This window comes from Dreissena polymorpha, chromosome 7, assembly GCF_020536995.1.
Source record: "Dreissena polymorpha isolate Duluth1 chromosome 7, UMN_Dpol_1.0, whole genome shotgun sequence".
Taxonomy (NCBI): Eukaryota; Metazoa; Mollusca; class Bivalvia; order Myida; family Dreissenidae; genus Dreissena; species Dreissena polymorpha.
This window is the reverse complement of record NC_068361.1, coordinates 36,937,227-36,953,029: the sequence shown is the minus strand read 5'-3', so window position 1 is coordinate 36,953,029 and position 15,803 is coordinate 36,937,227. Positions and strand designations below refer to the sequence as shown.

Sequence of the window (15,803 nt, the reverse complement as noted above, 5' to 3'; positions counted from 1 at the left end):
AACGTGTTATAGCGACTGACAGCGCCTTATACTGGTTAACAACGTGTTATAGCGACTGACAACGCCTTATACTGGTTGACAACGTGTTATAGCGACTGACAGCGCATTATACTGGTTGACAACGTGTTATAGCGACTGACAGCGCCTTATACTGGTTAACAACGTGTTATAGCGACTGACAACGCCTTATACTGGTTGACAACGTGCTATATCGACTGACAGCGCCTTATACTGGTTGGCAACGTGTTATAAAGACTGACAACGCCTTATACTGGTTGACAACGTGTTATAGCGACTGACAACGCCTTATACTGGTTGACAACGTGTTATAGCGACTGACAACGCCTTATACTGGTTGACAACGTGTTATAGCGACTGACAACGCCTTATACTGGTTGACAACGTGTTATAGCGACTGACAGCGCCTTGTACTGGTTGACAACGTGTTATAGCGACTGACAGCGCCTTAAACTGGTTGACAACGTGTTATAGCGACTGACAACGCCTTATACTGGTTGACAACGTGTTATAGCGACTGACAGCGCCTTATACTGGTTGACAACGTGTTATAGCGACTGACAGCGCCTTATACTGGTTGACAACGTGTTATAGCGACTGACAACACCTTTTACTGGTTGACAACGTGTTATAGCGACTGACAGCGCCTTGTACTGGTTAACAACGTGTTATAGCGACTGACAACGCCTTATACTGGTTGACAACGTGTTATAGCGACTGACAGCGCCTTATACTGGTTGACAACGTGTTATAGCGACTGACAACGCCTTATACTGGTTGACAACGTGTTATAGCGACTGACAAGGCCTTATACTGGTTGACAACGTGTTATAGCGACTGACAGCGTCTTATACTGGTTGACAACGTGTTATAGCGACTGACAGCGCCTTATACTGGTTGACAACGTGTTATAGCGACTGACAACGCCTTATACTGGTTGACAACGTGTTATAGCGACTGACAATGCCTTATAATGACTGACCACGTTTTATAGCGACTGACAACGCATAATAATGGCAACCTTTTTTCCCACAACTCCATTATTATAAAAAGGCAAGCTGTTTATGGTTACATTTAACTTTTATTTAAACTTAAAGTGTGACCCTTACATTTGAGGTTTGGAGACGGACGATACACGCGAAGCGCCGTTTTCTGATGGTGGTCATTTAAAGGGACCGTCAACCGCGATTGACGAAAAAAGAAAAGTTCTAAAATACCGTATTTTTTACAATTAAAACCGTATTTTTTTTTACAATTATTAGTTTATATAGATTAAAATATCACGACTGGTATGTAACGAGAATCCTCTGCGAATGCCTTATTAAATAACTAAGGACAGAATAATTGACTTGTTTTTAAGAAAGATTAGCGTATTATTTCGACACTCGACATGGTTATACTGAAAATATGAAAATTAATACACACATCAGTGTATTAATATTACAGACACTCACTTGTTGTTATCAATATTGCCTTGAGCTAAGCGAAAAGACTTTTCAAACACAAAAGTGCGAACGAACTTACACTATTATTTAAGGGCTAACTGTATCCGATAATTAATACCAAAATCTTGATCCGAGAAATTAAATGACTGATGGACTGAGTGAGTGACTGTGTGATTGAGTGACTGACTGAGTGAGTGACTGGCTGTAAGTGAGGGAGTGAGTGATTGAGTGACTTACTGAGTGACTAAATGAGTGATTAGTATGCATCTATTCAAAATGTATTCTTTTCTTTTAAGGCATTATTCCCGCGAATATATCTATTCATACGACACACGAACACCATGTTAGTGTTCATGTGTCGTATGAATAGATATCGTTGCGGGGAATTAAAATGGAATTAAATATGCAAAACAATAATAAAAACGAGCATTTTGGTATCTACACACATCTGTTTTACCATACCTGGCGCTGAAATTTCGGCAATTGCCACAAGGAACACTGATTTTTAATTGATTAAGTTTATTTTACGAAATAGTGTACGAAATTTTCGTTGATTTTGAGTAGTAATGTTACTCTAAAAGGTTGCTGCATTCTTATCGAACGGCACCATTTAACATTAATAATTCTTTAACGGTTCAATACATCGGAAAAGTAGCCCCGGAATCGGGTTCAGGTAGACAAAAGCACATCGATTGGACTATCTGATTGTTTTATTTCACTGGATTTTAAGGTATACTGGATTTTGAGCTTCTGTTAAAAGTGTGCTGCATTCTTATCGAATTTTACCATTTAAACTTAATAATTCTTTTTCGGATCAAGATATCGGAAATTTAACAACGGATTCGGATTCAGCGAGTCAAATTCATATAGATTTCACTATCTTATTGTTTGATTTCGATGGAGCGAACGAGCGAGCGAGCGAGCGTATTTCAATTGTGCACGTAAATGGGACGGTCTATGAAAAGGGTGCTTAATGCAAAATATGTTTTGATTATAACTTTTTTCTTTTTTCTTTTTTTTCATTTTTTTTTCAAACTTTTAAACAACACTATAAACTGTTTATGTTTTATTAAAAAACAAAAAAAATAATTTTTTTTGTATTATATGATACATATGTATTTTTTATTTATTTAAAAAAAAACGGATAACGTTTGAACGGCTTTAGATATTTTAAAAATTCCAACAAATTCGTGATCAGCGTCGTCATATGCATATAGATTTAAACATCTGTTTGTTTAATTTTTAAGTATTTTTTTTTACTTTCAAACAAGGTTATGGTTCAAATGTTACGAACATAAAATTCCGCATATATCGCTTCAATATCATGTTCTTAATTCTATCAAACAGTTTTGCATTATAAAAAAACGTAAACACTATAGTAAAGAAACTTAATTACTCGCGTTATGCCAAAAATGAGTCTGGGATTGAACCCGGATCGCCTTGGTGAGAAGCGTGTATACCAACCACTGCGCTGAAAGGACATGCACATGCGTAGCCCTTTTTCCCATAGCGAGGCTCATTCTGTTTTTCAAATGAATTATTCTGATGCAGTACTTACTGGTAAGCATTTCGTGACAGCTGAGATATAGATATAATAGTGTCGCATGAAAGGAAAACATGGCTTAATGCATGAGCGGTTTGCACAGGATAATCTGGGACGACGCTTTACGCACATGCATAAAGCCCGGTTTTCCCCATTATGCGACTCATATCTAATGCAGGTGTTTCGAGTTTTAAATAACTCGGAAAGCGAAATAGGTTTGCCGATTGGTTTCCATGGGTGAATCTTGGCCCGATGTTCTACAACGCGGTCGTTAGTTACGAATCTCTGACGACATTATCAGTGTGTTCTTTAAAACAGCAACCGGCATTGATTGCTATTAACATCGTTGATTATACACTGATTGATACACAGGACAAAATGCTCGTTACACTCTGGGAAAATGAGAAAACCCACGTCGGGTCCAGCGGCATAACAGTGACCAGCCAGGCAGCCTCAAACTGTATGCGATTTGGGGCTGCCTGACTGGTCAAGATTATATCGAATGGCATTTTTACGCAGTTATTATTTAGTTTACACTGCATCCAATAACCAAAGATGGACGTTTATGGAATTTGTCCTGCCTTTTCTTTACATCAGAGTGTGCAAGGCTAGTATCAGTTTTAAAGATCAACCGATCTTATTCCGAAAGATGCAATCAAAAACGTATGCCACGCAGCTTCTAAGAAAATCCCATTCGCCCAAATACAAGCTAACTCGGAGATTCGGCAGTGAGATTTCGACCTGTACTAAAATGCACCACAAACTCTCGTCTGTCAACGTCGCTGCCAATGAAATACATGTTGCAGACACACTTAGGAAACAGTTGATAACCACTAAAGGAATGGGCGCGATCGCGAAATGGCTTTTCATCCAGAAGAGAAAGAGAACTCGCTACAAATAGGCACTACTTTCGACAATCACCACGTGAAGCAAATATCTTAGTGTGTTTTCACCATAAATCAGCCAATCGTGATGCATGCAGCGACTATTTCTGGAATCCCATAGTCTGCATTACCTGTTTACAAAATGTGAAAATTACCATAATTAACCACACATACGCGCATGCCCAGACAATCGTCATACGCTGCATTTAAATGGTGCAACTAGATTTCGCATTTTACATTATATTGCATTTAACATACATTTACGCATTGTAAGCACATTATGTCTCCTTTCAGTTACCAATAATTAAACAGGCAACACTAACTCATGTTGGAACTACTTTCCATAATTGCTTTCCTTTTGCTTAAACTGCCACTTTCACTTTCATTTCTAATTTCAATTTCATTCCGATCTCTGCCGGGTACCAAACAAAACACAAGTAACAGCAAACAACAGATGGCAATGATTCCCAGTCCGCTGGCAACAATGACTCAGTCGTGGATATCAGGTACAGTGTCACTATAATCAGATATGTTGGAACCCATTAAAGTCTAGTATATTTGCATTTGTTTGCCAACAAACTATTGCCAAGATTTCGTTGTATAAATCTTTAATGCAAGCCACTCGTATTCTACTCGAGACCTCACAACAAGCATGTCTTTCCAATATCAGGAGCACACAGGAAATCATTTTAAAATAACTAACAACTGAGCACCTGCCGAGGCCGAAGGCCGAAGACGGTTATTCGCGAAGCGAATATTCTGTGTCACCAGGTGGCCATTTTAGAGGGACCGTAGGTCCCGGGAGTTTAAGATTCTCTAATCCGCACTATCAAAGGCAAACCCGATCAATGGATTCAATCATTCCAGATCCGGGCCTGTGTCAAGCATGAATTTAGTCATCCGGAAAACCTTTGTATAGTTTTCACCCCTTAACCAATAGTCACCAGCACAAACTCTTCGTTTGAGAAGGAGTGCTGTGTCAGAAGAAGAAAGGGTTTCCCGGACTCGCATACAGTGTGAAAGAGTACTTTCAGTATGATGGTTGCAGTTTCAGTTTATTTGCACAATCAGCAAATACATGCTGTAGGTCACATATACTAAGCAAACATAAAAAAGACGACCATAGTGTTCGAAAAAATCATTAGCACAAACTCCCCTCGTAGTCGTACCCGCTATTCGGTATGTCGACAACAGCCCTTTCAACATAGTAGTACAACAACAACAACAACAAGCGCGCGCCAAATATGGCCGATTGAGGAAAGACACAATGAATTTCTCGCAAGTTAGCAGTCAGAATAGCTTTGTATCCATGTATAATGCACACCAACTTGTTAAATGACCATTTACCAGGTGAATGCAACTGCACGAAGTATTTGGTACGTAGACACAAACATGGGAAACTTTCAAAAAGTCGAGCCCACGATGTTCCAACGACTTTTTTTCAAAAATTCTAAACTTAACGAAAGCCCAGTAAATTCTCTCATCTCATCGAGTGTGATTTTATTCGAGTCTAAACTTCCTTAAATCATCTTCATTGCGTACAATACCTAAGGATTATTGAGAGTCCTTCCATTGGCGTAAACCAGTACATGCCAGGTGTCCTGACTCTACTTTGAACAGTTGATCTCAGTGGATATAAGTGGCCATCTTGGAGGAAATCTAACGGTGCATACTTTGAACCTATTCTGAGCTAACAGAGTGGTAACTTTGATGAGTGGATGTTAAAATTCATGGGCGTTGATGATTTTGTGATTGAAAGCTGGCTAACATCGTGTGTGACATTTAATAAGAATATTGTTTTGCAAAGTGAAATATAAATTCTGTGACATTAAGTTAAAAAAAAATTAAAGTGAAAGATAAAAAGTGTGTGAGAAATAAGATAAAGTTGAAATTTTGTATTAACGACTGATATTATATGTCATATCAGAGGCATTTATCCTTTTGTAAAGTGGAATTGAATGAAGTTCTTGTCCTGCCTATCATTCCTCACATTTCACCAAAATGGACTTAAAATATTTGAGTCGTATGCTGAAATTATATTCTCTACAGTGGGTATTTTTTTATACTAATGAAATATGAAATAAATACTCTTCAACATTAAATTTGTATTATGTCATGTAATTGTTTGGTATATATTTTTTAACAAATTGTGTTGGCATTTAACCCTTTCCCACATAGATATGTTTTTGATGCATTTGTAGTCCCTTAGAAAGTTATATTTAATTAAATACCTTTCTTACTTAATTCAAGTTTAAAAGGCTTAACCCTTTGCATGCTGGGAAATTTGTCATCTGCTAAAATGTCGTCTGCTGAATTTCTAAAATTAGCATTTTCTTCGATTTTTTTCAAAGAATGCTATCAGAATAGCAAACAGTTTGGATCCTGATGAGACGCCACGTTCTGTGGCGTCTCATCTGGATCCAAACTGTTTGCAAAGGCCTTTAAAATTCAGCTCCAGCGCTTTAAGGGTTAATTTCCAAACCTTAGATACTGATGACAAGATAACAGCATAAAACCTGAACAGACTGCGAGTAACTCACAGGCTGTTCTGGTTTTATGCTGCTTGCAAAAGCCATTTTCGCTTTGCTTCTTATCGGGGGAAAGTGTTCAAAAGTGGTAAAATGTATGTAAGTGATAAGAAGTTTGGTTCACGGTTGCAAGTGGGGCCTGGATATCTGCTGCAGTTCTGATATTGTGCCACTTTTTCCCAAAAAGATGGAAAAATACATTATATATCAATAAGCTTATTAAATTATTCAGAGTAAAGAAATAAAGGTGTATAAACACTTACTGGCAGGTCTGAAACATTTGAAAGTTGATCATTATTTTGCCATATTGACGTTACAAGCAATGCACAATTTTTCAAAGAGAATGCAATTTAAAATTTAAACGAGATAAACCAGTAAAAAATGTTGAAGCAAAAAGAATATTGTTTATTTCAGTGTGACGTCTTTTATTTAAATCATGATATTAGAAAAAGTAAAAAACAATGGTGTGATATGTAAATGGAAATCCTCAAAATGAATATCTTCAATAAAGTAATAAATACTATGAGCATGGTTCTGGGAAAACTGGGCTTAATGCATTAGCATAAAGTGTCATCCCAGATAAGCCTGAGCAATTTGCACAGGCTAATCACAGACAATACTTTCTGCTGTTGTTGAATTTTCCTTTTCAAAAAAGTCTGTTCAAAACGAAAATTCAGTGTAAGCAGACAGTGTTATCCCTGATAAGCCTGTGCAGTTTGCTCAGGCTAACCTGGGACAATGCTTTACTGTTATGCATGAAGACCAGTTTTCCCTGAACCAGGCTCATATAAATAAAATGTGGTTTAACATTTAAGCAATGCTAAGATAAATCTTCAAAACTGATCTTCTTAACCCTTGAACAGAAGAAAAGTGAAAATGACTATGTGCAAACAGCATCAAACCAGAACAGGTCACGAGTAGTTCGCAGTCTGTTAAGGTTTTATGCTGTTTGCTGCTCATCAGTATCTTAGGGATGGAGTTGAAACCTTTAAATCTTTGATCTGGTAAGAAAGGCCTTTAATAAAATGAAACTATTTGAGGGACTTCAATTGCCTAAAAATACGTATCTAAGTGGTAATGGGAAATAATGTAGTAAATTTTTCAGGAGTAGCAATGGCTTCATCAATGGACTGTCGGGCCGTCCCTCTGACAGCCAGGCACAAGATAGAACTCATCTATCGGACCTACAGCAGAGTGACGAAATAAGTCGCCTGCGCAGTCAGGTCAATGACCTTGTCGCCAAGAACAGCGACCTTGAGTTGACCCTCCGGGCCACGGAGGAGACTGTTCGCTGCCAGACCCAAAAGATGAAACTGTATAGAGGGATGCTGGTTGAGAGTGGCAGCATTCCAAGGTCAAGGTCACAGAGTCTTCCACAAAGCCCCGTCTCAGGTCAGTGATTTTTGTGTGTAAAAAAACAATCTCTTACAGGCTGTTACCCAATTGCAGAAAAAACAAACATTTTTTCTTAAACATCTTACCAAAATTTCCTGAGAAGGATTATCGCAAGTTTAACATCCATGTTAAAGCATATAAACTAAACATTTAAGCGGCACTTTATAATGCAAATTTAAAAAATGCAGTTAAACCTGCACTCATTAGCAATTAGAATACTGTTATTTATAATGGTTCATTTTCCCTTATTCTTTGGCTTATCAAGCTATTTGTCCCAAAGTCAGAGGCTGCAGTCACATTCTGTAAAACTATAAAGCAAAAAATATCTGCAGGTATAGGCTCTGGTTCCCCACCCCCGGAGATGCAGAGACAAAGTCGAAGTCCCACTAGAAAGTCAGAGGGCCAGTCTCAGAAACTGCCGCGTTTCAGATCAGCTTCCCCGTTGCTTGGTGCTCAAACCGATATCCTTATCATTAAGCATAAGCGTGAAATCGAGGCACTTCAGAAAGAAAACGCAAAGCTCAAACAGCAAATCGATGGGTACCAAAAAGTGCTGAACGTATTCCAGAGCAGGAGTCCTAGTCCTGGCGACGCAGGCTCCAACTCGAGACGATCTAGTTCGGAATCAAATCACTCGACCTCGGACATGAGTACTGTTGACGGGGAACCGATAAGTACCGAGAGTGCCAGTTGCATCGTAGAAAGTTGGGTGGGGTTGTTGAATAAGTTTCTTGACGAGCTCGGGGAAAATCAAGGTTATCGGGAACTCCCGTTGGCGTCGGTGGAAGTAAGTCGTTTAAAACGGGGCCTTGCGCAAGTTAGAGGCGCTTTGCACTCGCTGACTGACACTCCTAGAGGTAAGCAGTGCCCGTATTCTTCAACCAATCTTTAAACTTAATAAGTCAAAAAAAATAGAATTTTCTTTAAACTGTAATGTTTATATAGTATAATACAGTTTCATATGATATGGAATTCTACAATTCTAAATACACAATTTCTTTATATTAAGAACAATTTATTCATGCCATAAATAGTAGCCTGTACATATTCAAATGCATTATTATCTTATTTTGGGTTACAAGTCTATTCTTAAATCTTAAGTCTAAGGATTGTTTGGTGAATAGGAGCTCAGATTTCTTATCATTTAAGGGTCTAATGGGGGGGCGGGGGCAGGTATATAACTTTGGTATATTGACCGAAACTTTTAACAGCATACGGTTACTTTTACAGCTTTTGAAAAGAAAACACTTAAATTCTCTACTGACTTAAAATGAATCTCTATATTTTGATGTTTTTCTAAGAAATATTATCTGTACTGTGATTTTTTCACCTTTTTGGGGGGTGTGTGTGGGGGTGGGGCACTTCAGATGCAAAACTTAAGGAGGATAAGGGAACTTTTTCCAGATCTGCATAATAACAGACTACACAGGCTTATCTGGGAAGACTCTTTAAATACATGCATCAAGCCCCGTTTTCACACAGTGCAAATCATATAAAATCCCAACAATATTTTGGGGTTTCAATTTTCAGCCACAGATCCCAGAGGTCGTCTCTCTCCAGACAGTGGGTGTTCAGACAATGCACAAAGGTACGACATCAGAGTCATGTACTGGGTTTCCTTTTCGTCTTTCAAATAGAAATCAATTCAAAATTACAGGGTTTTAACCCTTTGCATGCTGGGAAATTTGTCGTCTGCTAAAATGTAGTCTGCTGAATTTCTAAAATTAGCATTTTCTTCGATTTTTTTTCAAAGAATATTATCAGAATAGCAAACAGTTTGGATCCTGATGAGACGCCACGTTTTGTGGCGTCTCATCTGGATCCAAACTGTTTGCAAAGGCCTTCAAAATTCGGTTCCCGCTCTGAAAGGGTTAAAAACATATTTTGACCATTATGGCTCTTGTATTTAGTGCACTGGAGTATTCTCAGAAAAATTGGTTTGGTCTTGGCTGAAATTTTTGGAGTCAATTACTCGTGGGGCTCCTGTCAGTTGATATCCCTGAAATCATTCTTAAATAAGTAAAGTATGTAATATGTCTTAAAGTTAGGTTGATGTTACCATTATTAATTGTTTTTCATAAAGGCTTTGTGAATACGTGCCAAGTGAATCCCTTATGATCCAATAAGTAATATCGCCTATATTTGCAGTAGACCATATGATTGGCTATGTGAATATCAACCAAGTGAATCCCTTATTATCCAATGGGTTATATTGCCTATATTTGCAGCGGACCAAACACCCTGAAGTCCCCACTTACCAGCCCTGGACGCAGCAACAATGCAGTCGACCTGACGTCCTCTCAGCTAAGTGTAACCAGTCCGAATCGCAGTAGCCAGTCCAGTTCCAAGCTGGAGCACAGCGAAACCTACATCACCAGTCCACGTTTAAGTAATGGCAAAGAAACCAGTCTGCGAGACGAGCCCAGTCCTTCAGATCACACCCTCAAACAGAGCAACATTTTCGAAGATTCAGAATCTCCATCAAACAGTGGCAAAAATGCTTCATATCGCTCTGGCTCTTGCAGCTCTCAGCAGACTGCCGCAAGTTCCCTGTATAAAGACAAAAGATCATCAGTTGATGCTGCTGTTAAAGATCCCGCCAGCGAAGACTCCATGCTTGCGGCCACTAGGATCAGTCACTTTTTCCGAACCCGGGCAAACTCGAGCTACCCAGGCATGGACTTTACCCGAGACGAGAGTTTGAACTTTGACAACGATGGCGGCGATTCTCCAGACGCGGCCATAGTGCCTGATCCTTTGCGCTTTGGAATAAGTGTATGTTCCCTTTACCAGGGCTGTTTTTTCCTTTCTAGAGAATAGAGTTTTTCACAAATTTGAGAAGTCTGCAACTCAAATTTTCACAACTGAAAGATGTTTGTTACTCAAATTTTTGCAATTGTAAAAAGATCAAGACTATTTTTTTTTTCAAAATGTTGAACAGTTTGTCACTTATTTTTTTACAATTTAAACACTTAGTGACTAATTATTTCACACGTTTGAACACTTAGCGACTAATTATTTCACAAAATAAGGGGCCAAGGCTGTTTCACAAAGATGGGGGAAAAAGTCCTGTCTTTATGTCACAGAAGTCTTCTTATCTAAACAAATATTAAAGTCTTTGAAAGTTTCTGTAATGCAAACCTTTTCATGACTGTAGTTATTTGTTTTGGTGATATCTTCCATATATTCCTTTCAATTTATACACTATATAAAATCACGACTTAACCCTAGCTATATTGATTTATAATGGAGATAATAGTATGGTTCAATATGCCTAATCCTCATATATGGACCATGCTCTGTGAAAAGGGGGTTTAATGCATGTGCGTAGTGTCATCCCAGATAAGCCTGTGCAGTCCGCACAGGCTAATCCGGGACAACACTTTCCGCTTTCATAATATTTTTCATATAAAGAAAGCAAAATCCAGTTTAGGCAGAAAGTGTCGTCCCTGATTAGCCTGTGTGAACTGCACAGGCTAATCTGAGACGACACTTAACGCACATGCATAAAACCCCTTTTTCACAGATCACAGCTAATATTTATTTATTATGAAAATACTAGTATGGTTTATAGTGTTCAATCCTTTGCAGAAACCTCTTCAAGACAGCACAGTGAGCTCCGTGAGTTCTGCAGTGGAAAGGGGGTCACAGAGGCTGACGATGCAGAGCACAGATTCCTGCGAGAAGCTTCGACACTGCAGCGAAAAGACCATCGCAAACGATTTCAGCATCAACAGCATTAATACCCTCTCCAGTACCCACAGCAGCACATTCCGATCCCAGACAGCCTCTATCCCTAGACAGAAGGTCATCCCAGAGATCTCGGTGACTAGACCGTCTTTTGAGCGTATTGATGTCACGAACATGTCGCCAGATCGTCTGGAGATGACAGTGACTATGGAGGAGATACAGACCTCACCGGAAGACGGGAGTTCACCTGAAAACGGGAGTTTGCCTCAGACTTTCAACGTGACCCTCATGGATGTGCTAGGGACTCGTAGACATAATGCAAGCGGAAGCCCAAACAAGGACTTGTTCCAAAACACATTTTCTACGTCTTTCATTGAAGGTGAGTTATTGTGTCATAATTGTAAACATTTTTGCTTGAAAATGTCTGTCTTTTTTAAACAGATTGCCACACTCTTTGCCCTATGCATGTGTGAATGTTACTGAGAATACAAGTTAAATAAAACTTTAAAAATAAACAGAGACAATGTGTTTTGAAAGGAAAACATTCACTTCAGTCCTTTACCACTCAGATTTTGCATGTTGTCACTTAAAAAATCGATTTAAATTAAATTAAAGACACTTCTAACTTGATACAAGTTTATAAACTATCATTTCCTTTTCTTATACTGATAAGCAGCATACAGCATAAAACCTGAACAGACTGCTAGTAACTAACTAACTGTTATGGTTTTATGCTGGTTGCATACAGCTATTATCAACTTGTTTCTGATTAGGAAAGGGTTTAACCAAACTTTGTTTCAGGCGTTTGTTTCTCTAACTACCATAAACTACATATGTGTATTGTTCTGAGAAAACTGGGCATAATACATGTGCGTAAAGTGTCGTCCCAGATTAGCCTGTGCAGTCCGCACAGGCTAATCAAGGACGACACTTTCTGCCTAAACTTGATTTTCGGTAAGGAGGAACTTCCTTGAAACTTAAAATACCATTAAAGCGGAAAGTGTCGTCCCTGATTAGCCTATGCAGACTGCACAGGCTAATCTGGACAACACTTTACGCACATGAATTAAGCCCAGTTTTCTCAGAAAAAGACACATATAGTCAATCCTTACATGGACATGAAAATGAGTCTTGTTATGTGAAAACTGGCCTTTAAGTATGTGCGTAAAGTTTCACCCCAGTAAAGCCTGTGAAGTTTGCACTGGCTGATCCGGGACAACTTTTACTTTAAGGGAATTTTTCGTGAAAAGGAGGTCACTTCCAAACAAAAATCCATTGTAGGCAAAAAGTTGAGTACGAAATATAAGCTTCGTACACTATTGAGTACGAAATGTTATGTGTACACGTCACAGATTATGTGTACTACGTCAGAGGTTCTTCGTTGTGATCAATTTTCGCGAGTGAAAACGCAGCGATGGGGAAGTGTCGTTTCAAACCAGGGTGGTTAACTGAATATTCCTGGGTACAGAAAACAAATGACATTCGAAAAGCACATTGTCGAGAATGTATGAAGACCATTGATGTCGGGGGATGGGGGAAAGCGCTTTGAAAAGCCACAAGAAAGGGGAAACCCACACAGAAAACATGAAATTGAGAATCAATGTGTTTGTTTGTAATTACTTTAAAAAGGAAATACATATGTGAGACTCATTGAGTTAAGGATGGATATTAAAACATGTATTTGTATGTAATTAAATAACATGTATGAGTTAATATGGAATAAGTTTAATGAGGTTGAGCAATTAAATGACATTTACTGTGTTAATCTGGTTTGAAAATGCATATTTTTTTAAAGGAAACTAACGTACTGTTCTTGGCCTTGAAAATGAAAATTTGGCCTTAAAAAGTCCTTGAAAAGTGCTTGAATTTAGGTTTGCGATTTCTGTTTGAACCATGAAGAAGCAAAGTGAAAACGGCTTTTGCAACCAGCATAAAACCAGAACTCTTTAGGTTTTAGCTGTCTGCTGCTCATCAGTATCTAACAGTTGGAAATGAAGCCTTTCAAACTTGAATATATTAAGAAAGGACTTCAATTAATTTGATTTTCTCAAGGACTTCAGATGGGTGTAAGTGAGTTTCTTTGTGGTAAAGGGTTAATGCATATCAATAGGTTCATTTTAACTTTGCTTCTGAGTGGGAAAGGGTTCAAAAGGTATCTAAGTAGTTAAGGGTTAAATAGATATTTAAGTGGTAAAGGGTTAAATACGTATCTTAGTCGTAAAGGGTTAAATACATATCTAAGTGGTAAAGGGTCAAATACATATCTAAGTGGTTAAGGATTAAATACATATCTAAGTGGTAAAGGGTCAAGTATGTATCTAAGTGGAAAAGGGTTAAAAACGTATCTACGTGGTAAAGGGTCAAATACATATCTAAGTGGTAAAGGGTTAAATGCGTATCAAAGTGGTGAAAAGTTAAGTACATATCAAAGTGTTAAAGGGTTGAACCAAACTTTGTTCCAGGGGTCGGTGACCAGACACTGAACCCTGACGCGAGTGCCCAATGTATACAGGACATCAGCACGAACATCACCAGTGACCAGGAGAACAAACGGGACATGAAGAGGACCTTGGAAACAATGGAAAAAGTCCTCACCAGGTATGAAACAATGGAAAGGTCCTCACCAGGTATGAAACAATGGAAAAGGTCCTCACCAGGTATGAAACAATGGAAAAGGTCCTCACCAGGTATGAAACAATGGAAAAGGTCCTCACCAGGTATGAAAGGAAATATGCGCCATGCTCTAGGGAAACTTGGCACCCAATGGCATGTGTAAAGTGTTACCCCTGATTAGCCTGTGCAGTCTGTACTTTCTGCTTGAATTGTATTTTTTGTTTACAGAAAGTCTCTTTTTAGCAAGAATCCAGTTGATTAATTCAATTTTATTTGTTACGGTATATGATAAATGTAATTCAACAGTCATTACTGTTCATTATCCAACTTATAGTTGCCCTTTTAAATGACTTTCAAAATTAGGGGAAATAACCATGCTTTATTTACAATTTCACAAAAAAGTGCACATTCATTTGTGGGGAAAAAACATTGGTATGTTTTTTCTCCTTTCAGCATTTACTTTATAAATAGTTCTTACCTTAACAGACTGTATATGGAACTTGCGCCTGTATTTGCCAATGGATTCTTTGACATTGTCTAGAAATAAATTTCTGAAAACTTAAATGTACTAAAACTACCTGAAAGTTTAGTCCAGCATTGCAGTTTACACCTTCCACTATAATATTCTTAGTTGAGAACAATGTGTTAACCCTCTCTCCCATAAGAAGCATATTGAAAATGGCTTACGCAACCAGCATAAAACCAGAACAGCCTGCAAGTAATTTGCTGTCTGTTTAGGTTTTATGCTGTTTGCTGCTCATCAGTATCTAAGGGTTGAAAATGAAGCCTTTAAAACTTCAATTTAGTAAGAAAGATGTTAAATATAACTTTCTAAGGGACTACAAATGCGTGAAAATACGTATGTAAGTGGTAAAGGGTTAATGAAAGAAGCATCATTTATAGTCTTTATCAATGCAAACTCTGAGGAATCTTTATTGACACTAAGAAGTCGATGCATACGGGCCCTGGTCAGAGGTGAACGCCTTTTTTATCCTTGGTTGATTGCACTGGCTCATCTAGGACGACTTTATGAACATGTAATAAGCCCCTTTTTTCAAAAACGCTGGTTGTTTTGGTTTTATTGCAGCTTCTGTGAGCATGCAATGCATCTCTTTGTTTTTATTGCAGTTTCAGCGAGGGTCAAGGTCATGGTCGGGGGTCAAGGTCGTTCAAGGATCTTGAGACGGAGCTGATGAAAATCTTGAAACAACTACAAGAACAACTGGAGCAGAGCTTGATTGAGAACCAACACATAGCAGAACAACTCATGTTTTACTATCAGAGCTCTGGTGAGAATTTTTCATTGGAATTTTAATTTCTTAGTACCTAGTTTTTATGTCCTACAGTCTATACTGTGGGACATATTGTTTTTGCCTTGTCTGTTGGTTTGTTTGTTTGCATCAAACTTTAACATTGGCCATAACTTTTGCAATATTTAAGATAGCAACTTCATATTTGTAATGCGTGTATCTCATGGAGCTGCTCATGGAGTGGTGAAAGGTCAAGGTCATCCTTCAATGTTAAAGGTCAAATATATAGCTTCAAAGCGGTGCAGTAGGGGGCATTGTGTTTCTGACAAACACATCTTTTGTTTTTATATTTATTAGCAACCAACAAATATCAGAGCAACTCGTGTTTTACTTTTAAAGCTCCAGTGAGAATAACACAATTTTATTTAGAGTCCATT

General features: G+C 38.3%; 1 protein-coding gene and 1 long non-coding RNA gene across 5 annotated transcripts in view; one reads left to right on the top strand and one right to left on the bottom strand.

Annotated features, from left to right (window-relative positions):
* LOC127836826 (uncharacterized) overlaps positions 1–15,803 on the top strand; it is a 195,695-nt gene that overhangs the window by 151,917 nt on the left and 27,975 nt on the right. For all 4 annotated transcript variants that reach the window (XM_052363433.1, XM_052363432.1, XM_052363431.1 and 1 more), the window contains 7 exons: positions 7,524–7,810; positions 8,146–8,670; positions 9,344–9,401; positions 10,042–10,588; positions 11,405–11,882; positions 13,966–14,101; positions 15,245–15,405. In XM_052363433.1, the coding sequence (XP_052219393.1) occupies positions 7,524–7,810; positions 8,146–8,670; positions 9,344–9,401; positions 10,042–10,588; positions 11,405–11,882; positions 13,966–14,101; positions 15,245–15,405 (2,192 nt within the window). The remainder of the gene's footprint in view (positions 1–7,523; positions 7,811–8,145; positions 8,671–9,343; positions 9,402–10,041; positions 10,589–11,404; positions 11,883–13,965; positions 14,102–15,244; positions 15,406–15,803) is intronic.
* LOC127836829 (uncharacterized) overlaps positions 1–15,803 on the bottom strand; it is a 66,442-nt gene that overhangs the window by 49,575 nt on the left and 1,064 nt on the right. The window lies entirely within an intron of this gene.